A 21,481-nucleotide genomic window follows, 5' to 3' on the forward strand; every position below is an offset into this window, starting at 1 on the left:
TCTTTTCTTTTTTTTACCCCTTTGTTTTTGTTCCCTCTGACTCTCTCTCTCTCTTTCTCTCTCTCTGTTTATTTGCTTTTTATTTCGTTTGTTTCAACTGATTGGGTTAACAAAAAATGGGGTAGATAAAAGTATAAAAAGATTGAGCGGAATGATTTCATGTGAGTGAGTGTTATGAATGAACATATCGAGGTGAGGATGAACAACAGCAACAAAAAGAGAAAAAAAAATGTACAAGAGAGAGAAGAAAGCAAACAAATATAAAAAAAAAGGGAATTTATGTACCATCCCATACGTAGAGGAGGAGGAGGAGGTTGTGTTAAATTGAAGTGAGATAGTATGAGTTTAAAGAAACAAAATCATAATCTTGATGATGGTAACAAAAATTGTACATGACCGTTGCGACGAAAGTACAGGTAAAAATGAAGTGAAGCGAGAGGGGTGGAAAGGAAGGGAAAAGAATCAAACAGCTCGTTCCTACACACATGTTAAATGTTTATATAAATTAATGTGTGTACATATGTGTATAAGTAGGATACGGATGTAGTTACGCCATAAATTCTGACGCGAGGGAAGGCGCAGAGGAGTGGCGTAATAGGAAAGTAAATTTAATCGGGGTAACAACTGCAGCCCCCCCCCCCCAAAAAAAAAGAAATATAATGATGCATACACAGGTGTCTGCATTTGTATGCAACTGAGGATGTGTATAACTTTTTTTCTTTTTTTTCTTTTTCTCTTGTGCGTGCTAGCTTTTTCACTTTTTATTTTGTCCTTGTCCTTCTTCTATTTTACGTTTTCTCTCGCAATTAATCTGCGCCACGACAGCAGAGTCTCCTTTTTTTTTGTTTTCGTCCACTCACTGTAGGAAACCATTTTGTCTCCCGACCCTCTCTACTCCTTTCCCGTGATACGAAATGGCTAAACATGCGCGTACATGAGAGCGCGGTAAATGAAGTGTAAAAAAAAAAAGGGAATCGGGAGAGGTACACGCCATGAGTTGTGTGTTAGCAATATGAGGAGCGTACGACTTATTTCAGCGAGTGATTGTAGTTTGTGGAAGTGAAACTGACATTACTGTGGAGTGCAGTTACTCGGGATAATCCGTCACTCACCCACTCACTAAATTTATTATTATTATTATTGTTATGATTAACGTGTTGTTTGGTACTTTTGTTTTTGTTCCTATTTCAGTCATCTGCATCTATTTCCCCTCTTTTTAAAAAAAAAATTTATCTTGATTCCCTCTTTTGTTAGTGCCGTGTCCAGTACATCGTTGCAGAAGAACGTAAAAAGGGAGCGGCGCGACGGTGCTTTTGCATCAGTCGGTACGTTTTACATGTGGCGGATCACGCGGCTCTGCTGCAAACAACTCATACGGGATGAATCTTTAGTTTCCCTTCCACCCGCTGTGCACCGATTGGAAGTTTACCGAAACGCCGTAAGTGTTGACTGCGAGGAGCGCATCTGCGCGGAGTTGGGCCTTCTGCTGCAACGTGAGGGACACACCGCCTTTGCTGAGGGCTCCACTCCGCAGCAGAAGATTGTGAAGCACACATATTTGGAACTGCATGGTGCTCATAAGGACTTTACGGAGGTGAAGAGTTTCCAACGGAAGGAGACGCGGAGACTCCCTGGTTTATTATGGTCCCCCACTCTTGTGTCATGGATGAATGAAGTGGTGCCACGGGTACGTGTGTTTCCAGTGGGTGTAATGCCAGACACGGCAAGGGTTGTGGAACATAATATGACAGGATATGAAATGCATATGGAGCACCCCACCGTTGGTTGTTCTTTTCTTTACTTATCGTTGCTATCTGATACGGTCCTCACGTTCGACGATGAGGCTACGGGGCGCTATGGTGAAGTGTTTCTCCCCCAACGTGCGTTAATGTGCTGCTCCGGCGAGATTCGTTGGGGCTGGCGCTTCGGCGAGCAGTCTCGTGAGGTGCACACATTTGTTAATGCTTCTGGCGTTCGACGGGTTGTGGAGCCGGATCTGCGGCTGAGTGTGCAGTTGTGGAAGTTTACACCACAATTGCTGGATGCGCGGCTGCTGCAGGATCGTGTTGAGGAGTCAATGAAGCAAAGGGAGGCTGAGGAGTCAAATGAAGTAGTCGAAACCATTGCTGTGGACCGTAAGAAGAATGAAGAGGAGCATAAGGGCTCTGCCTCCTCCCATGCATTGTTTAGCGCCCTAGCGGAAAAAGGTGCCTCCGGGACAGGGCCTCTCGGTGGTGAGTATGTGGAGGGGAGAACGCAGGCCTGCAAGGGTGTGGAAGGAAAGAGCATGACGATGGAAGATATTGGTCGGGACTACAACACCTACAAGCAACAGTTTCAAAACGTTCACGGTGTGCTACAAGAGATGAAGGCACTGCAGGATGCGGGTCAACCCATCAATGACATGTGGCTGAGGAAGCGTATACTTGATGGTCAGAAGGATGACAATCATGACGCGCAGGACGGTTTCGATCCAAACGATGTGGAGGGAACGTGGGATCGTGTGGATGCAAAGGCACGGTTCTACAAGGCACGCCTGAAGGGTATGGACTACGATGGCACCGCCAACAGCAACAGCTCGATGCCGGATGTGACAGAAGACGCTCCTCTTGATATGAAGAAGACAATTCAGAAGATCGCCCCACTCGTAAAGGACGGCGATAAGATCCTTGCGAGCCTGCCGTGTGGTCAATGATTTGGTCGTAAGGCTGGTGTTCGGTTTCCCTGTTGCTCCGGAAGGTAATTATCCGCGGAGGAACATGAAGAATGCAGAAAGCGATTCGTAAGTATTTATGTGTGTGCTGGTGCGCAAGAGAAGTACTCAACATGTTAGTGGAAGGCAAATGCCAAAGGAATAAACGACCACTACGGGGCGGGCGAAGTCACTGACCATCGTCATTGGAGGCACGTGTACATTTGTGGGGATGCTTTACGGGGGGAAATATCTGCCGTTGAAGTTTCATATAGCTTTGGTATCCCTTACTGGGGTGAAGGTGAGTTCGTTGCAATCCGTGCTATCAAGAGTTTATGTCCTTATCAACACTCCTCTACAAAGCAGAAGTTAGGCAAGGTTTAGTTAGTCGCAACGCTGGCGTCTGGCTGAATATGTGTTGGTGCACTACGCAAGAAGTGGCCGAGGTGCTAAGCATCAGTAGACTCCGCGGTGATGTGTCTGAGTCCGCGCGGAAAACAGCGGACGAACGGTTCATGCAGTTGCACAACGGTTCTATGAACATAGGCGATATTTTGACTGAGGTTGCCGTGAATCGGGGTGTGTGTGGCGGTGCCCCTTCCGACAGTCTGCAGCTTGCGGCTGCGCTTGCACTTGAGCCGCTAGTAACCAAAGGCCGATGGTGCGAGGGTAATGGTTTCAACGACAAGGTGCGTGTGCTGGATATGTTGTTGGGTTTTTTGAGTGATGAGGCAGTCATGAGCAGTGGTAATGCTACACACACAGGTCGGGTGCGCGTTTCTCTTTGTCTTTGCCTGTGCCAAATCATTACGTTTGAGAGTCCTACACCGTACTGGAACGGGGTTTTGTCTGATTGCCTTGCGTCCATCGTTTCAGATTGGTCCGGCAGTCAATATGAGATGATAGACAATGATAGCGAACACATTTTCAAGTCATTTCGTCATATTGTTGTACTCCAGCTATCGGAGTTGTGTGCATCCAATACTGCGCTGTGGTGGTATATGGTGTCTACACTGTCGCGTTGTCTTGTGGAGGGATCGTCCTCTTTTCCGGTTGGGGATGTGCGGAGGCACTTCAGCTTTTCTGTAGTCTTGCGACTCATGCGGCGGCGGCCGCGGGTGAGTGATACACACGAGGGGATGAGACCGGCAGATTCTTTTATTTTTGGCCCTGCATTTCGGCAGCTCATTGATGGCAGTCTTCAGCAGGCTGTGGCGCTCGCAGGGAGCGACAGGTGGAGCCATGTAGCTGTGCAACAAGAGTGCCGATTACTGCTAGATATTTCATCCCATTTGATAAGCAACGCCGAGTTTGCAGCTCAACTGTTTCGGTGTAGTGTCGATCTGCTTGTACTTGCAGAACCTACAGCATATGACACTATTGCTGCAAGTACTTTGGTCGCAGCAGTGGCAGCTCGAGTGGATAGCGCCCTTGAGTGTATGTCTGGGGTGTTGCAAGCATTTCCTGAGGTGTCGTTGCGGTTCGACGCAGGGGAGGTAACATCTAAACTCCTCAACTGTATGGCGGGCGCTGCTGCAGCGGCACGGGGTGATGAATGTGATGATGACGATGATAAGGAAGCAGAGTTGCTTGGAATGCTGCGTGAGGACTACGTTGTGCCGTTGGGTTGCGCGGGGGGCGATACGACGTCAACTGCCGGTGCCGTGCTTGAGTTGTTGGTAGAGGCAAATCCCCAGCAACTTTCTACTATCGTGGACGCGCTTTGTAATTGTTGTTCTTCCGCGGAGGGTTTGTTGTCGTTGTTAAGGTCCGCTCACTGGCGGGCCTGGGCTGCGGCCTTGCGGTGCTGTTGTCGTGTGTGTGAGGAAGGGGAAACATCACTCATTGACCGGATGCCGCACGTTGAGGATAAACTAATGTTGCCACTTGCGCAGCTTTTGCACGAGAGCACAGAATCTATGGTGTCGGTGGAGCTTATTGACTTGCTTTCTCTGTGTCTCGTACGGACGACTCAGGGAGCACTTGGATGTTCATTTCTGGCGCTCCTCGATGGTGTTTTCCATCATTGCAACAGCGTGTTTGGTTTAGCGACCGGTGGAACAGGTATTGCAGCGCGCGGAGGCGGGTCAAGTCAGGTTGCACTGCTTTCCGTATCTGTCTACGCTGTGCACCGGCTTTTATCGCGATGTGGTGAGTCTGTTACCTCAACACTTGTTGCGGCATGCGACGTGCAATTGTGGTTAGAGCGCTCACTTTCTGTACTTGCAAGTGGTGGGTTGCTTGCCGTTTACTGCGGGGCGTACGCTGTCAAAACGCTTCTGTCATTCGCCCCGCGAACGGCTTCCCACTACCCCGCGTTGGCCGCAGCGGCTGTTGATAGCGCATGCAGACACTGTGGTATACCGGACGCATCGTCCCTTTTTGCCGGCTTGCTCACTTGTTTGTGTGATCACAAGGAAGGCGAATGCGCTCTCGCAGGCGAATTGCTGTCGGTTGTGGCTCACCATTGCCAACTCGCGACTCCTCACCGGTCCGTGCTTTTGCGAAGTACCTCCGATTATGTGCTTCGCGCCTCGAAGCTTTGCCTTGAGGAAAAGAGTCGATTGCAGGATGGAGTGGAAAGTAACACATGCCAGCAATGCAAGGTGCTCCAGCTTGTGCGGTGCTTTCCCTTAATAACTCATTTTACCGTTAGTGACGCTCCTCACGATGAGGCAACGACGAGGCTTCTCTCAAGTTGTTTCGCCGCCTCATCTTCTGTTTTGTTTGTGCTTGATGCCATCGATGACGACGTGTTGGCGGACATGGGCTCTTCTCTTATTGCACTGTTTCATGCCTCCACTGGTGCAAACCGTAGTTGTACGACGTTGTCTACCGTATGTACCGCCATGAGTGTGGTAGGACTCGTTAACCCATCATTTTTCAATGATGGCGCTGTGTTATCTGCTGTGTTGACTCTTTTTAAAAAGGAGGTTGAGGTTGCCCCAAGAAAAGGGATGGATTACATTGGCTGTTGCTTGCCGGTAGCCCTTTCTTGCGTGCGCCACCCCCAGCAACTCAGTGTTATTGCAGGAGGTGACTTAACACCTGCAGCTGCCCGTGGTGTGCCTGTCGCTTCAGCTTGGTTAGTAATGTTTGGAGTGTGGAGTTCTATTTCCCCCTTCGCAGATCACTTCACGTCGTTGTATTTTCTTGCGGCATGGCACCGACTTCTACTTTATGCCGTATCGGTTCGGGCAAGCGATGCCAATAGGCTTGATATGCTTGCTACCAGTGCGCCTTGTTGCTGTGTTTACGCACTGCCAAGTTTGCACGTGAAGTCGCTTCCGGCCAGAAGACTGGCGGGTTGCAGTATTGCGCAATGCATTGCTGCTGGTTTGTCGTTGGTAGTAGTTAGGGGCCAGCGAGCGGCGAAATCACAAATGCTAGACGCGGAAATACGGAAGCCACTGTACATTGCAAGAAGGTACAAAGCCTTGTCTGGTCTCACAATGCACGAGTCGGGGGCTGATATATTTTTATCAATGAGTGTACCTGAGGGTGCGAGTTGGTTGCTCCAACAAATGTGTGACGCTGGATATGAAGCGGAGGTCAATATGGCTATGCTTTTTGCTGCAGACTGTTGATGCAATTAATCCTCTGCTGTTTGTAACGTTATTATCCACTTACTTATCTCATATTCCATCGCAAGAACGATGACTGTTCCCTCATAATGTTTTTTTATAAATCGCTGTTGTCGTCTTATTGTTAAACACTACGCATATATACATATCTATATGTATGTGTATATGTATGTATGTTTTTTTTTTTTTTGCAAGCTCTCTTTGTCTGCAGGTATCGAAACTTTTTTCTTTTTTTCTTTTTTGTCGTCAATCTTTTTTTGTTTTATTCTTTTCAATGGCCCAAGCGAATCAGACAAAGCGATGGTGCGCATGCATGGTAATGGTCATGGCAAGGCTGCATCGGCCTTGCCGTACCGCCGGACACCACCGACGTGGTTGAAATCCTCCAGCCGGGATGTTATCGATGCCGTTTGCAAGTTGGCAAAAAAGGGGCTTTCACCAAGTCGTATTGGCATGCAACTTCGTGACTCGATGGGTATCGCGCAAGTGAAAAATGTGACGGGCCGCAAAATTTTACGCATTTTAAAGCACAAGGGCATGGCGCCTGAGATCCCTGAGGATTTGTACTGCTTAATTAAGCGGGCAACTCAAATGCGTAAGCACCTTGAGCGCAACACGAAAGATAAGGATACGAAGTTCCGTCTTATTTTGGTTGAGTCCCGCATTCACCGCCTTGCACGGTATTACAGACGCGTGAAGCAACTTCCACCCACGTGGAAATATGAGTCCAGCACGGCTTCAGCCATGGTTGCATAACTGTATGCCCAACGCTCTTGTTGTTTTTTTCAACACTCTTTTTATTGTTATAATTATAGTCATAATTGTTATTGTTGTTGTTTTTTCTGTTTTTGTTTAATGAATGTAACGGCTGTTGCTGCCTTTTTTTTTTTTCGGGAGGGGTGGGGAGTTGGGGATGTTGTGCCCCCTCCACCTTTTCTCATTGGTCCAACCTGTTGTGATCTTTTTCTTTTTTGCAACCCAATAACCTCTCCATATTATTATTTTTTCATTTTCTTGCACGTGCCCCCACATCGACCCTCTTTTTTACATTTTGAAGTGTTACCGGGGGCCCTTGTGAGTTTTTTTTTTACTCGTTTCCCCCTCTTTCCACTTCAAGCAATATTTTGCTGTAGGGGGAAACAGGGGAAAGTGAGGGCACCAAATAAAAGGAACAACTCGGTACACCTCAGTCAGCGTTGAACAAGAACAAGAACAACAACAACAACAACAAGAACAAGAACATCAAAAACAAAAAAAAAAGAATTGTTAGGTCATACTCACAGAGGTGATTGGAAGGTCACTTAGTTTTACGATTATCATTGCTTACTCACACATTTGTATGGGTGATCACGAGTCCTAAAAAGAAACAAACAAGAAAAGAAAGAGAAGGTGTGACTCTTTGTGATCATACATAAATAGTTTTGAACCTATCATGCGGCGCTTTACACTTATAACGAGATATTTTCCTCTTTTTCATCCATCTGCAGGATGTTTCCAATCAACGGAGAAAAAGGAGCAGGGAAACGAGCGGCATCGCAAGTGGTCGTGTGATTCTCCACTTGACGAAACTTGTGCTGAAGAACTGGAGAAGGATGCATCACAGCGTGGTTTCATGCGGCGTGATTCGGCTAACTCAAAAGTGTATATGGAAGAAACCCTACCGAAACCAGAGCGCATTAGTGGAGGTGTCGCTGTAATGAATTTACCTCCTATGGAAAAGGAACGGACAGAATTCGACGTGTATCAGCGGTCAACGCGTGATTACACATCACAAGTTACGCCGTATGGCACGGTGGGTGTTGGTCTTGGCGCTGGTTTTGGTGCTCGTGAAGATAAACGACTTGGTTTCCTCCGACCCCGTAAACTACAACCTTTCGGTGGGGAAAGTAGCATCGTGCCGAAGTATGATGAGAATGGCATGCCCATTGACGAGTCGCTCACGCGAGAACAGCTGATTAAGAAGCGGCTTGCTTACATGAAGAGTTTTGAGGGCACGACGATGAGTCATCGGGAGCATTTTTTGTTAGTCGACTTAGATTTTGAGAAGGATGCGATGATATTTGGTACGACGCGGGAGGAGTTTGAGAGGAACGTAACGAGGTTAAAACAAGTAATTAGCGAATACAGTAGGTGGGAGCGTACGGACAACTTTTACCTTTACAGCACTATCGTACTTAAGATACTTACGGCTTGGGTGCTTTTGGAATGCATACAACAATACTACGAACTCCAGTTGTTTTCCATCCACTATGATGATTTTGTCGAGGCGACGGAGGAGACACTTAACTCCCTAGCGTACGATCTTGAACGGGATATGAAGCGCGCACGGGAGGAGCTGATAGCCAATCCACCCGATTTTCGACCCGTGGTGGAGGCCATCCGCCGGGAAAAGCGACGACTGCTTGATGAAGATGCGAAACGCGTAACGAAGGAAACACCAGTCGTCGACAGTAGTGGAAGTGAAGAAGCAAAGGAGAGGAATGCTACTGATGGAGTCTCCCTTGCATCACAGTTGGATGATATTATACCCGCATGTATTGGGGGTGATGGCTGTCCCAAACAACCTCTTGAGGGAACAGTGGTGCCGTTGGAAACCTCTGCATTAAACCGAGACTTCAGGGATGATGACGCTCTTCGGCCGCACCCAATGGATACGACACAAGAAAAACTGTATTTGGATTCTCTCCGGAGACGTGAAGCACAGAAGGAAATGCGACGCCTCCAGGATCAAGCAGTTGATGCGGGCCCTTCGGTAGGTGTGTTCGGTTCCTTCTGGCAGTGGGTTCGTGGGGGCGGTAACGTCATAATAACGCCTCTGCTGCAGGAAGATTTTACTCGTCTCTCCTACGCTGCCAGTCCGACAAGTATTGAAACACTGCGTTCGATTCGCCGTATCCTTCTCCCACGGAGCGAAGATCACATTCAGGTTGTACGGGAGGAAATGCTGGAGTACAAACGAGAGAAGGAGTTGAGATGCATCCATCACTCCTCGGATCAGGAATGAGGGATGTGATTCATTCTGGAGGTGAATGCACATTACGCTGTTAGCGTATATCTGTTTGTGTGATAAGGTGGCGAAGGCCCAAATAATATCGGTGGTGCTCCCTCCTCTCACACGCGTTTAAACTGATGAACGCGTGGACACTTATGAGGGTGAGATGTGGTTGGGGGAAGGTGGCATATTTGTGTATGATGAAAACGCACACTTACGTGTGCGTCTGTGTCTGTGTTTCTGTTTGTTTTTTAATTTTTTGAAGCTTTCCCACATGGGGGTTACCCTGTTTTAATAACTATAATTTTTCTTGTGCGTTCCCCCCCCCCCATCCCCATCCCCTTTGCCTCCCTCTTTCCTTAAGTTTCCTCTTCGCAACTACCGAAGCAGATAGGTCTTTGAAGTTAGAAAAGAGAAACAATAAGAGGTGTTTGCTTTGGTGAGAGAGTGGTCGTGCATGAGGGAGCCGAGTGGGGAGGCATTTAGGCAAATTTAGCACCTTAGTGTAGTAGAGCTTTTATCATTATCATTATTATTGTTATTAAAGGTTGCAATGAATCGCGACAAGGGTAAGTTCCCCCAATTACCCCCTGTTCTTGTGCAATGCAATGAACTTGAGTCATACTTGCGTACCCTTAATGATCAACTGGCTGAGCGTTTGGGATGCCTGTGGAGAAATGTGGCGGAGATGCAGGGGGTAGTGAGGACTCTTGACATACATGTGAAGCTGATTCGTACTTTCTTGCGTGAGCATGCAGTTCTTACTCTCAGTGATAAACTTTTTGAAGACGAACTTGTGTTCGATGGCGGTGACGCGGTTGATTCTTTTCTGCCAGAATTCTTACGAAAGAGGTTTAATGAGTCCGCCACCGAAACAGAACTGTCTCGGTCTTCCGTAACGGACGAGAGCGAACAAAGCAACGATATCAGAGAAAGATTCGGTCGCATCAACCGCATTTGCAAAGATCGCTTTATTCGCCAGAAGGAGAGGAACGAGGAGGAGCACCGTCTTCAAACGGAGAGGATGGATGCATGTAGGCGTGTTGAAGCAATGTGCCGCGCACTTGAAGCATCCCAAACAACTCATATGGACAAGCTGGAGCGTGTCAGCTACTGGCTGTATCCAATTCCCGAATATGAGAATTTTTATTCTGAAAACGCGAGTGGTGAAGGTGGTGATGAATTACTTCGAGATGTTAGGGGGCAAACCAAGGGGGCAAGGGTGGTGCAGGAGCTACACGAAACAATACGGAATGCACCGATTTTCCTTGAGTTCCGTAGGTTGTTGTTACGCGATGTCTCGGAGCGCTTGGCAGGAGCTCTTGACCAGCACTCCATGGATATTGCCAACTCCAACATTGCAAGTGTATGTGATTGTGAAGGCTTCCGCAAAGGGAAGAGAAAAAATGCTGGAGCGGTAGGTTCTGTGGATGACGGAAGTATCTCCAACCCTCCGGATTCCGCATCATTGGCGGAGCAACGACTAAGGGTGCGTAACAACGGTTATATTCACATTAGTGAGGTCGAGGCTTTACTGAATGCCAGAGTGGAGGCTACACCCGTGTTAAACAAGGGTAACGACACCAATGCGAAATTAATAGAAAGGCGTCTACTGGAACGCATCGAAAACCTCGAGGAAAGAATGGCAATGTATGAAGCGGAACGTAAGGAATTCCGGAAGATTCTTTCCGCAGTCGTCGATGCGCATCGGAGCAGGCACGGAATCGGGATGTCTCTCCGTGAGGCTGTTCTTTCTTCACGTTCAACGAGGAAAGGAGAGCATCAGGATGGTCACAGTAACTTCACTCTGTATGAAATATCCGATCCCCGGCGGTTTGCAGCGAAAGGCACCCCACCGGGCTCAAAAACACAAGCTTCATCTTCTGGTCGAATAATTGGCTCGTCACCAAGTCCACGAGGAGACAAGAAAGCAATTGTAGAACCACTCAACCCGTTGGTGGTCTCGGGGGAAGCATCGTACCGTACGGTGGACACATCAACGGTTACGCGTGAGACATCAACGCAGGAGGACATCAACATGACAGCGAATCAAGCGGCGTACCTCTCTTATGTTATGGGTAAGAAAGGTTGCCGTGATGTCGAGAATCTCCCACCGTTACCTTACGACCGCAAAACGTTCAAATGAGCATTGGCTTATGCCTTTGCATATGTATTCGCATATCGGAGACTCTCATTTCGATGGACAGGCCTTTTCTTTGTTCCTTTTCCCTGTTTTTTTCTTTCTTCCTCCCTTTTTACGAGACATCGACCGCTGCGTGTAATGGTACTTCTTTTCCTGCATTCGCACGCGCACGTACGCAGGATTGATAGTGTACACGCTGGTGCGTGTAACTGTGTTGTGCGCATTCACGTGTAATATATATATATATATATATATATATATTACGGAGAGGACAAACGTGCATGTCCTCACTTCTTTTTGCATGTAAATTTATTATCCTTTTTTTTTCCATTCTGTTGCGTTTGTATGTTAGAGGTTATCTCTTGCTGCTTGGGTGTGCTCTACCGTGATATACCACCTAGTTCATGTGCTTCCCGATGGTGTTGTAACCCTCTTGACTTTCATTTTTCTTCTGAAGAGAATTTTAAAGGGTAATGTCGCTTTCATGTGGACCACGAACCCCCTATATGCCACGCATGGAAAGATTTTTTTTACTGCTGTTGACAGGACAGGCGCTGTTATGCCATTTTCATCAACCGGCTGCAGCAGTTGTTGGGTTACAAGAAGCTAACATGACACTCGAAGCCAGGGACTGGTCACAAGACAGTGCTGTATTAGATACCTCCGTGAAGGTGGTAACGTCTACCGTATGTGGATTAATAAATAGCACCGAAGAAATTTCCATTCCCAATGGCTGGTGCGTAGCTTTCCTCACTCCTATGGCGCCTGGTAAGTTGACACTTAACATACATGCAGAGACATCAAATGTGCGAGATTTCGTCACGGTGAGTGATACGTTTCGCTATTGGGTGGGTGATGATTCCAAAGACCTAATGGACCGCATCACGGAAGCTGTCAACAGGGAATTGGGAGTGCAGTATTCCACACTCAGTAAATTGAGCGGAGTTTACTCTTCTCCCTGTCGCAGTAGTAAGGTTAATGAGATGCTTCCTCTGTGCAACTCCACACGTAATTGTAAGACTGTTCTGTCATTTGAAGGACTGAAGAGCAATGTGACGGAGTTTCTGTGTGCCCGTGTGCCTAAACCTTGTGAAAAACACGTACAAACAGAGGAGGTGTGGGGTGGAAATGTAGAGATTATCATTGAGGGAGTGAAGAATAGCATGGAGATCGCGATTGACCTTGTAGCTGAAGTAAGAGAAGGAAATTTCAGTGCCGAGCGGATCGAATTATTGCAGGATGAACGAGCCGCGCAACTTTTTGCATCGAACGAGTTAAAAATGTACGATTACCCTCTTATAGACGAAAAGAAATGCGCGAGCGGGAATGACTTGTGGTTGCTTCTCATCGCTGTGCCGCTTATCCTGTTGCTTTTTTCGTTTCGTTACATTTTCGGTATTGGACGACGGAGTGGCAAGCATATAGAGCGGAACGCAATTATTGATGACGAGGTGCATGGACAACAAATGGGAACGGCGTGCCTTCCTGGACAGTTCCAAGAGTTTATGTACGTGGATCCACAACAATTAAACGGTTGTGAGGGTAACGAATTCATTCAAGAGGCAGATCAAATATTAGAGAATCAGTATACACCACAGTTTACCCCTGCATGTGCTGAGGGGGATGGTGAAACCGCTTCATGCCCTGGTGAAGAACACACTGAAGACAATGCCATATATGAATACGGCACAGAGCAACAGTTTGGAGCTGGCGGTGACCGTGCAGATCATGTTTGAGCAGTCGGCAAGGAACCGAGTATTTAGCAGAGGGTGAGTGATGCATACATTTCTTTTTTTTGTTTTTGTTTTTGTAGTTGGTCGGAAGTTTGGACGTGCGGGATTCTGTGTTTTTTTTTCTTCTCATTATGTGGGAGAGCTGAGAAAGAATTTTTTTTTTCCCGCTTTTCTTTCGACGTACATAGAATGGATCTAGGGAGGAGAAACTATGCACCCATAGAAGTGGAGTGCATTTTTTTTTTTTTGACTCCTCCCTCTCTTTATTTGTCTCTTTATTTCCCCTCCTCCTTTCCTCTCAACTTCTTCGGCATATATGGAGGTGATTTGTGTGTGTGTGTGTGGGGGGGGATGGCATTCCGTTTACATGTGTGTATACGCCCATACGTATGTATATATTTATTTTTGCCAGGTAAGAGAAGGCACGTACTAGTTGCGATGATGTTAGTGTTTTTTCTTTCCATCGCTTAATACCGGTATATTTGTTTTTGGTTATTTTTGTTGTTGCGTACGACTTATCATTTTATCAAACTGTTTGTCCCCCTTATTTAACCCGTTTTACGCCCCATCGCTTACCCTGCGGACTGCATCAGTTGATTGGAAATGCGGGTGCACTAACGGAGTTTGTTACCGTTGTGTTTCTCTTGCATTGAGGTTGAGTTTTATTTTTCTTCATTTCTCTCCTTCCTTCCTTCCTTCTTTATTTATTTTTTTGTTCCCACGTGCTTCGTGCGCTGCATCCGCTTGAAGATATATCGCCATCATTATTTAAGCCAAACAGAAGTGAAAGTAGCAAAAGAGATCTATAAGGAAAGGTTGCAACAGTCATACCAGGTATTAAACAATGGCACATTCAGATCGCCAATGTACAAACGCAGCGCAAACTGCATTGTCAGATGCTGTTGAGTCGGCACGGAAGCACAACAACGGTTTTGTCGATCCCGCGCATCTTGCGCTTGTATTGTTTAAGAATGAAGATGGACTTGCTTCACGTGTATTGCGTAAACTCAATGCGGGTACGGTGCTGGAGCCACTCGCCGCACGAGTTGGTGCACTTCCGGAGCAGAGGCCCGCGCCCGCGGTTCCATCACCTTCTCCAGCGATGGTGGTTGTGCTCAACACCGCAGAGCAGAAGCGAATAGAGTGGGGTGACTCACTTATTGCTGTTGATCATCTTCTTATTGGGTTGTTTGAATGTAAGGAAGTTGAGGCCATCATGAAGGCCGCACACGCGTCGAAGAAAGCCGTTGAAGGTGCGCTTCTGGAGTTACGCAAAGGAAAGAAGGTTACATCCGAATTCCAGGAGGAAAACTACCAAGCTCTTGAAAAATACGCAACCGACTTGTGTAAACTGGCGGAGGAGGGGAAACTTGATCCAGTGATTGGGCGGACTGATGAGGTTCTGCGCACAATACGCGTTCTATCGAGACGAACAAAAAACAACCCAATTCTGATTGGTGAGCCCGGTGTCGGCAAGACTGCGATCGCGGAGGGAATTGCGCAGCGGATTGTACGTGGGGACGTGCCGGACACCTTGTTGAATACACGTTTGTTTTCCCTTGACCTCGGCGCCCTTATCGCTGGAAGCTCGCTTCGGGGCGAGTTTGAGGAGCGTCTCAAGAGTGTGCTAAACGAAGTGAAGGAGAGCTCCAATGGAGTTATTTTGTTTATTGATGAGATTCACCTCGTCCTCGGGGCAGGGAAGTCCGGTGGCTCGATGGATGCCGCAAATTTGCTGAAACCAATGCTCGCACGTGGAGAACTTCGTACTATTGGAGCGACTACACTGGAGGAGTATCGCACATATGTCGAGAAGGATGCCGCATTTGAGAGGCGCTTCATGCCTGTGTATGTTACAGAGCCCAGTGTTGAAGAGTGCATCAGCATCCTTCGTGGCCTAAAGGACCGGTATGAGGCACACCACGGTGTTCAAATTACTGACAATGCGGTTGTTGTTGCAGCACAGCTGGCGAACCGTTACATCACAAACCGCTTCATGCCTGACAAGGCCATCGACCTCATTGATGAAGCGTGTGCCAATGTGAGGGTGCAGCTTTCATCGCGGCCGGAGGCGATTGACATCCTTGAGCGCAAGAAACGCCAGCTGGAGATTGAGGCGAAGGCTCTCGAACGTGACAAGGAAGCTGCTTCACGGGAGCGACTAAAACTTGTGAAGGCGGATATACAGCGCGTTGAGGAGGAGTTGCAACCACTTGTCAGCAAGTATAATGATGAGCGTCAACGTATTGATGAGCTTCAGGAGATGCAGTCGCGTCTTGATGAGAAGAAGAACAAACTGGAGCGCGCTGTGCGTGATGGCAAAATGGACTTGGCTGCAGACCTCCAGTACAATGTCATCCCCCTGATTCAGGACCGCATTCGGTCGTTGAAGGAGGACATTGAAAGACAGAAGGCCACATTGGTGCAGGAAAAGGTTACTGAAGGTGACGTCGCCGCTGTGGTTGCCCGCTGGACCGGCATCCCTGTGGTTAAATTGAGTCAGACGGATCGGGAACGGCTATTGAACCTTTCCATGCATCTCCACCGACGCGTGAAGGGACAAGATGAGGCGGTTGAGCGGGTTGCCGATGCTATTATTCGTGCTCGTGCGGGCCTGTCGCGGCCCAACTCCCCAACTGCCTCGTTTCTATTCCTTGGACCCACGGGTGTTGGAAAGACAGAACTGGTTAAAGCCGTTGCTGCCGAGTTGTTTGACGACGAAAAGCATATGGTACGCATTGACATGAGCGAGTATATGGAGCAACATTCGGTGTCACGGTTGATTGGTGCACCACCTGGTTACATTGGCCATGACGAGGGCGGACAGTTGACGGAACCAGTGCGGCGGCGCCCTCACGCCGTTGTGTTGTTTGATGAGGTGGAAAAGGCACATCCAAATGTGTACAATGTGCTACTGCAAGTACTGGATGATGGCCGCTTGACTGACTCGCGTGGACGGACGGTGGACTTCAGCAACACCATCATCGTCATGACATCTAACCTCGGCTCTGAGCACCTCTTGAACCCTGAGGAGACGAATGAATCTTATGAGGTACTGCGTGAGAATGTGTTGGCTGCCGTGCGGTCTTACTTCCGACCTGAGCTCATCAATCGCTTGGATGATATTGTTGTGTTCCGAAGACTTCGTACAGAAGACCTGCGGGGTGTCGTTGACAATCTTATCGCTGGCGTTAACGAGCGTCTCAAATCCAGTGGGTTTTCTGTTTTGCTGGATGATGGTGTGAAGGATTTCATTTTGGAGCATGGCCACGATGCCAATATGGGCGCTCGCCCGCTACGCCGTTGGATCGAAAAGAACATCGTCACTGAAATCGGCCGCATGCTCATCGCGAAGGAGCTGCCACCAAACAGCACTTTACGAGTTTCACTTCCTGAAGGTGGGAACAAACTGACGTTTGGTGTGAAACGGGGGCTTACCAGTGACGAATGGGAATAAAGGCGCTGGACAAACAGAAAGGATATATCTATATCGATATATGTGTTTTCGTTTTTGTCCTGGTGATGAGCGGGTGTGTGGGACGCATCCTTCCTCCTGTAACTGTGCCCTACTACTGGGTTCATGTGTTGGTTGTGATCTCCTTTGCCGCACCTTATTACCTTCTTTCTTTTCAAAATAATAATAATAGTTATTATTACCGCTCTCACTATTATTATTATTATCATTATTATTATTATTATCATTATTATTATTATTATTACCGCTCTCACTATTATTATTATTATTGTCACTATTATTGTCACTCTCATAATTATTATTATGAACGTTTTTTGTTATTATTATTTTTTTGCTTTATCATCATCATCATCACTGTGTCGATTATTATTATATTATTATTAGTATTGCTGTTGTTATTTGCTCGAGTCAGTGCGTTCTAGTACTACTACTGTTTTTGCATGTTCCGTACTGGTGCGCTGTCCAAGATTCTTTGTCGTTTCTTATGGCGTCATGACTGAGCGGATAAATAAATTGCAGCATTAATTGTCTGAGGAGCTTATCCCTGACATCTTTCAACTCGTTCTGCATGTGCGTGTTACTGTTATTATTGTTATTATTATTAAGTGATGTTTTCATTGTACCACTTTCTTTTCTTCTTCCCTTTGGTTCATTTATTTATTTATTTTGAATGGTTTCTCTTAAGTGTGTGGCCGCACTGCTGTACACCACCAATAATATAGAAGATAGGCATTCCAATAAGGGGATATTAATTGTGTATATATATATATATATATATTATTCTTAGGAATAGTCTCTATTATTGTGTGGCTCCCATCCGGGGAGGGGGAAAGAAAAAAAAAAAAGAGACACCAAACCGAACTGAATAATTTTCCGGAACCGAAGGAAGTGAAACCACTGTATCATCACCATTATTAATATAATTATAATTATTATAATTATTAAGATTATTATTATTATTATCCAGTTCTCCCCGTGTTTTGTGCTTACGTTTCTTTCCTAATTTCTTTCTTTTTTAAAGTAGCGGCCAAGCCCCGTGGTGCTGGAATTTTCTTCATAAACGTGATTAGGTGTGACTAAAGCACCTTCTGGCTGTCGTCGTAGTTGTTGTTATTGCTTCTTCTTCCTTTTTTTTCTTTTTATTTTGTTTGTTTGTCGTTTGTGTGTGGGTGCGTGTGGGTGTGTGAGAGAGAAAGAAAGAAAGAAAGAAAGAAAGAAAGAAAAAGAGGGGAAGGGGACTTTGAGACGGTTAAGAATCTTTGTAATGTTTGGTGGTGTAAAGTGGTCACCGCAGTCATGGATGAGTGACACGCGGTCTTCCATTGAGAAGAAATGTATTGGTCAAGTATATATGGTAGGAGCACATAATGCAGGAACACACGGCATACAAATGTTTTCCCCGTTTGGATTAGATGCCCCTGAAAAGTTACGAAGCCTCCCTCCATATGTGACCTTTCTTTTAAGATTTCTTACTGTTGGTGTGAGCAGCAGATGGGGACGTTGTCAAAATCTTTCTATTCGACAGCTTTTGGATCATGGGGTGCGTTATCTCGACTTACGCATGAACATAAGTCCGGATCAGGAAAATAAAATTTACACAACGCATTTCCATATTTCTGTTCCACTACAAGAGGTTCTGAAGGATGTCAAGGATTTCTTGACCACACCTGCAAGCGCCAACGAATTTGTCATCCTCGATTTCTTGCATTTCTACGGATTTAATGAGAGCCATACGATGAAGCGCTTTGTTGAGGAGCTGCAAGCACTTGAGGAGTTTTACATTCCCACAACCGTCTCTTTAACCACACCACTTTGTAACCTCTGGCAGTCAACCAGACGTATTTTTCTTGTTGTGAGACCTTATGTAGAATACCCTTATGCACGACTCCGCAGTGTTGCGCTTAAATCCATTTGGGTTAATCAAATGGAGTTGAATGATCTTCTCGACCGGTTGGAGGAACTCATGACGCGTGATTTGGAAGATGTCAGTATTGGCGGGGTTCCATCTAAAATGTACGTCACGCAAGCTATCGGTACGCCGCGAAATAACGACTTTGCGGTGGCAGCGTGTTGTGGCGCGTGTCCCGGTTCACATCCCGATTTGTATTCCGCTGCAAAGCATAAAAATCCACATCTTTTGCAGTGGTTTTATGATTTAAATGTTAATGGTGTTATGCGAGGGGAGCGTGTGACTATAAGACGGGGAAACAATACACATGGAAATATACTTTTGCTTGATTTCGTGCAAGAAGGCACTTGTACCGTTAAGGGAGTCGACAAACCGATGAATGCCGTTGCGTTATGCGTTCATTTAAACACCAACCAAACCGCAAGGTCATAAAAATGTGGGAAAAAAAACAAATCTCTGCTGCGTTTGTGACTGAAACAAGGGTTTAAAAGTAAAAAAAAAGTTAAGTGGACGACGAAATAACAACAAAGGGAAGGAAGGAAAATTAAAATTAAAAAAAAAATTAAAAAAAAAAGGGCGACAACGACGTTGGAAGAGTGTGAACTATATACATATATATATATGTATTCCTCCTGTTTTTTTTTGATTTGTCTCTTGCTTAAAAAAGAAAGAAGAAGAAGAGGAGGAGGGGGAGAGAAAAGAAAAAAGAAAGCGATCAAATGAAAGGTCAGTGGATTATTGAGGGGGACGGTGTTTGAAAGAGAGAGTGAATGCGAATACATGTGCCAGTGGTACTGCTGCTATATTAAAAAAAAAAATTATACGGGTATGGTGTGGAAGCAAATGTGGGGGTTTTTATTTTTAATCCTTAAAAAGCAAAAGCAAAAGCAAAAAACGGGAAACTAATACGCTATGCGTTTTGTGCCTTAAATGTACGGGCCCTCACATGCTTTATTTTCCATTCTGGTTTTTACCCGTATTCAACTTTTATTCCATTTTTTCTTTATTTTTATATATGCATGCGTGCATATATATATATATATATATTTATATGTTGATTTATTTATTTATGCATTATTGTGTCCCTTATTATGCTTTCTTTTCTTCCCAAATTTCTTCCATTTTGCTTTGAAAATTTGTGGTCATACGGAATTGGTATGAAAGGAGGAGTTTTACAACAGCAACAAAAAAAAAAAGAAAAAGAAAAAAAAGAGAAAAGAAAAGAATAATTTAAAGAAAATAAAATAAAATAAAGAAAAGAAAAGAGAGATGATGTCGGTTAAAAAAAAAAGGGAAGGATGTTGAGTGGAGAAGTGGAGGAAATAAATAACAACAATGCACCAAACAGCAGTTTAGTTTTTTTTTTTTGCTACACATATTTCTACATGTATATTTACTTATGTTTCCGTACGAATACAAAATGAATACATTTCTATATTTTTGTATTTGTAATCGCCACTCTTTTGAATTTAAACAGAAAAGAAAAAAAAAATTAAAAAGAAGAGAAGGAGTGAAAAGTGCGAAGTGAAAGAGGGGGAAAAAAAAAAAGAAATCGGAAGGGAATTGCACGTGTCTCCCGTGAAGGAATGTTTTTTTTTTTTTAACGTAAAAGTAAATAAATAATGCAAGGAAAAGAGTGAAAATCTAATAAAAATAAAATGAACTTTTAGATATTGATGAAACGGCTGCTGCAAAACAAATGATATGTTTTTTTTTTTAAATGCACCACCTCATCAAAGTAGAGAATTAAAGTTTTTTTTTTTTAGAAAAAAAAGCGGAAAATATACGTATGGAATTGGGAATGGAATAAGAGGAGGAGAAAGAAGAAGAGGAAGAAGAAAAGTGGTGCTTTTTTGTTTGTTTGTTTGTTTGTTTGTTTGTTTGTTTGTTAGGTTGCGTAAAACATATACGCATCAATAGAAAACAAATAAAAAGTGAAGTGAAGTGAAGGGGAAGGGGAAGAAACAAAAAAAAAAAGAAAGAAAGAAACAAAGGAAAGAGCACCTTTTTGGTTTTTTTGTTTAAATTTTATTTTTACTGAAAAGAAAAAAAGTGCAAGAACGAAGTTTGGTGTGCAGATCCTGTGAGGTTTATATTCCTTATTTAACTTCCACCTAGTTTGGTGCATGTTTAATTTTTTTTTCTCTTTTTCTACTTGGTATTTAATTTGGTTTCTGTCTATTTTCGTTTTGATGCACTTATGCATTTGTTTGCTTACGCCTTTTGCCTTCCTTTGCTTTGTTTTGTCTCAACCTCTCTTCCATTCGGTTGCTATCATTGATTATTAAATAAATATCTAAATATTTATATTTTTATGGTGATTTTGATTATCACGATTATCATCATCATTATTATTAGTATTAGTATTATTGGTGATTTGTTTATTTGTGGGTACAACCACCGTATGATTATTGCCGTTATTGTTGTACTTATTATCCTTTAAAAAAAATAATAATAATAATTGTGTAGGCTGTTTCTTCTCCTCTCTTCTCCCCTCTTCTTCTTCTTTTTTTTTAAACTTCGTCTTTTCAATTTTTTTCTTTTTGAGGAAGGGGGAGGAGAGGGGAGGGGCGTTGTCACTCGTACACACACACACACATACACACATACATATGTATACGTATATTGTATATACATATGTATCTGTGTACGCTTATATATATATATATATATATATGTATATTTATTATATAGTTAAATAATAGCTAATAAATGAATAATATAAATAATAATAATAATTGATTAATTAAATTATTAAAGCGTGAATTCCATTGTGTTACTTCTATATTTACCGTGTTTTCTTGTTTGACATGGTGTGGCGATTATAATTCGTCTTCTTCTTATCCCTTTTTCACTCGCTTTCTCATTTTCTCTGACTTCTCTTTCATATTTTTCTTTTGGTTATTGAAATGTTATTGAAGTTTAAGTATCCGATAGTGTGTAACCCCCTTTT

At 44.7% G+C, this 21,481-nt stretch overlaps 8 protein-coding genes across 8 annotated transcripts, besides 34 other annotated features; all 8 read left to right on the forward strand.

The window, feature by feature from the left end:
* Nucleotides 1-15: part of a microsatellite that runs on past the window's edge.
* Nucleotides 1-21,297: part of a sequence feature (sequence corresponds to BAC RPCI93-1F7) that runs on past the window's edge.
* Nucleotides 41-66: a microsatellite.
* Nucleotides 211-271: a sequence feature (A-rich).
* Nucleotides 1,126-1,152: a microsatellite.
* On the forward strand, nucleotides 1,337-2,695 carry Tb927.2.5890 (hypothetical protein, conserved; the record flags this gene model as incomplete). Its single annotated transcript, XM_946639.1, has 1 exon — nucleotides 1,337-2,695. The coding sequence occupies one exon, from the start codon at nucleotides 1,337-1,339 to the stop codon at nucleotides 2,693-2,695; it is 1,359 nt and encodes a 452-aa protein (XP_951732.1).
* Nucleotides 3,028-6,279, forward strand: Tb927.2.5900 (hypothetical protein, conserved; the record flags this gene model as incomplete). The annotated part of the gene is made up of 1 exon (XM_946640.1): nucleotides 3,028-6,279. One exon carries the CDS (start codon nucleotides 3,028-3,030, stop codon nucleotides 6,277-6,279), a length of 3,252 nt encoding a protein of 1,083 aa, XP_951733.1.
* Nucleotides 6,415-6,447: a microsatellite.
* Nucleotides 6,498-6,548: a sequence feature (T-rich).
* On the forward strand, nucleotides 6,577-7,032 carry Tb927.2.5910 (40S ribosomal protein S13, putative; the record flags this gene model as incomplete). Its single annotated transcript, XM_946641.1, has 1 exon — nucleotides 6,577-7,032. The coding sequence occupies one exon, from the start codon at nucleotides 6,577-6,579 to the stop codon at nucleotides 7,030-7,032; it is 456 nt and encodes a 151-aa protein (XP_951734.1).
* Nucleotides 7,050-7,129: a microsatellite.
* Nucleotides 7,476-7,528: a microsatellite.
* On the forward strand, nucleotides 7,709-9,280 carry Tb927.2.5930 (hypothetical protein, conserved; the record flags this gene model as incomplete). Its single annotated transcript, XM_946642.1, has 1 exon — nucleotides 7,709-9,280. The coding sequence occupies one exon, from the start codon at nucleotides 7,709-7,711 to the stop codon at nucleotides 9,278-9,280; it is 1,572 nt and encodes a 523-aa protein (XP_951735.1).
* Nucleotides 9,786-9,812: a microsatellite.
* Nucleotides 9,822-11,414, forward strand: Tb927.2.5950 (hypothetical protein, conserved; the record flags this gene model as incomplete). The annotated part of the gene is made up of 1 exon (XM_946643.1): nucleotides 9,822-11,414. The coding sequence occupies one exon, from the start codon at nucleotides 9,822-9,824 to the stop codon at nucleotides 11,412-11,414; it is 1,593 nt and encodes a 530-aa protein (XP_951736.1).
* Nucleotides 11,645-11,672: a microsatellite.
* Nucleotides 11,885-13,147, forward strand: Tb927.2.5970 (hypothetical protein, conserved; the record flags this gene model as incomplete). Its single annotated transcript, XM_946644.1, has 1 exon — nucleotides 11,885-13,147. One exon carries the CDS (start codon nucleotides 11,885-11,887, stop codon nucleotides 13,145-13,147), a length of 1,263 nt encoding a protein of 420 aa, XP_951737.1.
* Nucleotides 13,812-13,858: a sequence feature (CT-rich).
* Tb927.2.5980 (ATP-dependent Clp protease subunit, heat shock protein 100 (HSP100), putative) lies at nucleotides 13,989-16,601 on the forward strand (the record flags this gene model as incomplete). The annotated part of the gene is made up of 1 exon (XM_946645.1): nucleotides 13,989-16,601. One exon carries the CDS (start codon nucleotides 13,989-13,991, stop codon nucleotides 16,599-16,601), a length of 2,613 nt encoding a protein of 870 aa, XP_951738.1.
* Nucleotides 16,811-17,002: a microsatellite.
* Nucleotides 17,197-17,223: a microsatellite.
* Nucleotides 17,377-17,397: a microsatellite.
* Nucleotides 17,520-17,582: a microsatellite.
* Nucleotides 17,806-17,847: a microsatellite.
* Tb927.2.6000 (glycosylphosphatidylinositol-specific phospholipase C) lies at nucleotides 17,884-18,960 on the forward strand (the record flags this gene model as incomplete). The annotated part of the gene is made up of 1 exon (XM_946646.1): nucleotides 17,884-18,960. One exon carries the CDS (start codon nucleotides 17,884-17,886, stop codon nucleotides 18,958-18,960), a length of 1,077 nt encoding a protein of 358 aa, XP_951739.1.
* Nucleotides 19,014-19,102: a sequence feature (A-rich).
* Nucleotides 19,189-19,238: a sequence feature (GA-rich).
* Nucleotides 19,330-19,351: a sequence feature (AT_rich).
* Nucleotides 19,539-19,581: a microsatellite.
* Nucleotides 19,714-19,792: a sequence feature (A-rich).
* Nucleotides 20,001-20,091: a sequence feature (A-rich).
* Nucleotides 20,333-20,368: a sequence feature (GA-rich).
* Nucleotides 20,381-20,418: a microsatellite.
* Nucleotides 20,488-20,525: a microsatellite.
* Nucleotides 20,809-20,844: a sequence feature (AT_rich).
* Nucleotides 20,855-20,899: a microsatellite.
* Nucleotides 20,967-20,991: a sequence feature (AT_rich).
* Nucleotides 21,004-21,043: a sequence feature (CT-rich).
* Nucleotides 21,112-21,256: a microsatellite.
* Nucleotides 21,257-21,287: a sequence feature (AT_rich).
* Nucleotides 21,298-21,481: part of a sequence feature (sequence corresponds to BAC RPCI93-36E18) that runs on past the window's edge.
* Nucleotides 21,478-21,481: part of a sequence feature (T-rich) that runs on past the window's edge.

The sequence above is a fragment of the Trypanosoma brucei genome, chromosome 2 (genome assembly GCF_000002445.2).
Source record: "Trypanosoma brucei brucei TREU927 chromosome 2, complete sequence".
NCBI classification, from domain to species: domain Eukaryota; phylum Euglenozoa; class Kinetoplastea; order Trypanosomatida; family Trypanosomatidae; genus Trypanosoma; species Trypanosoma brucei.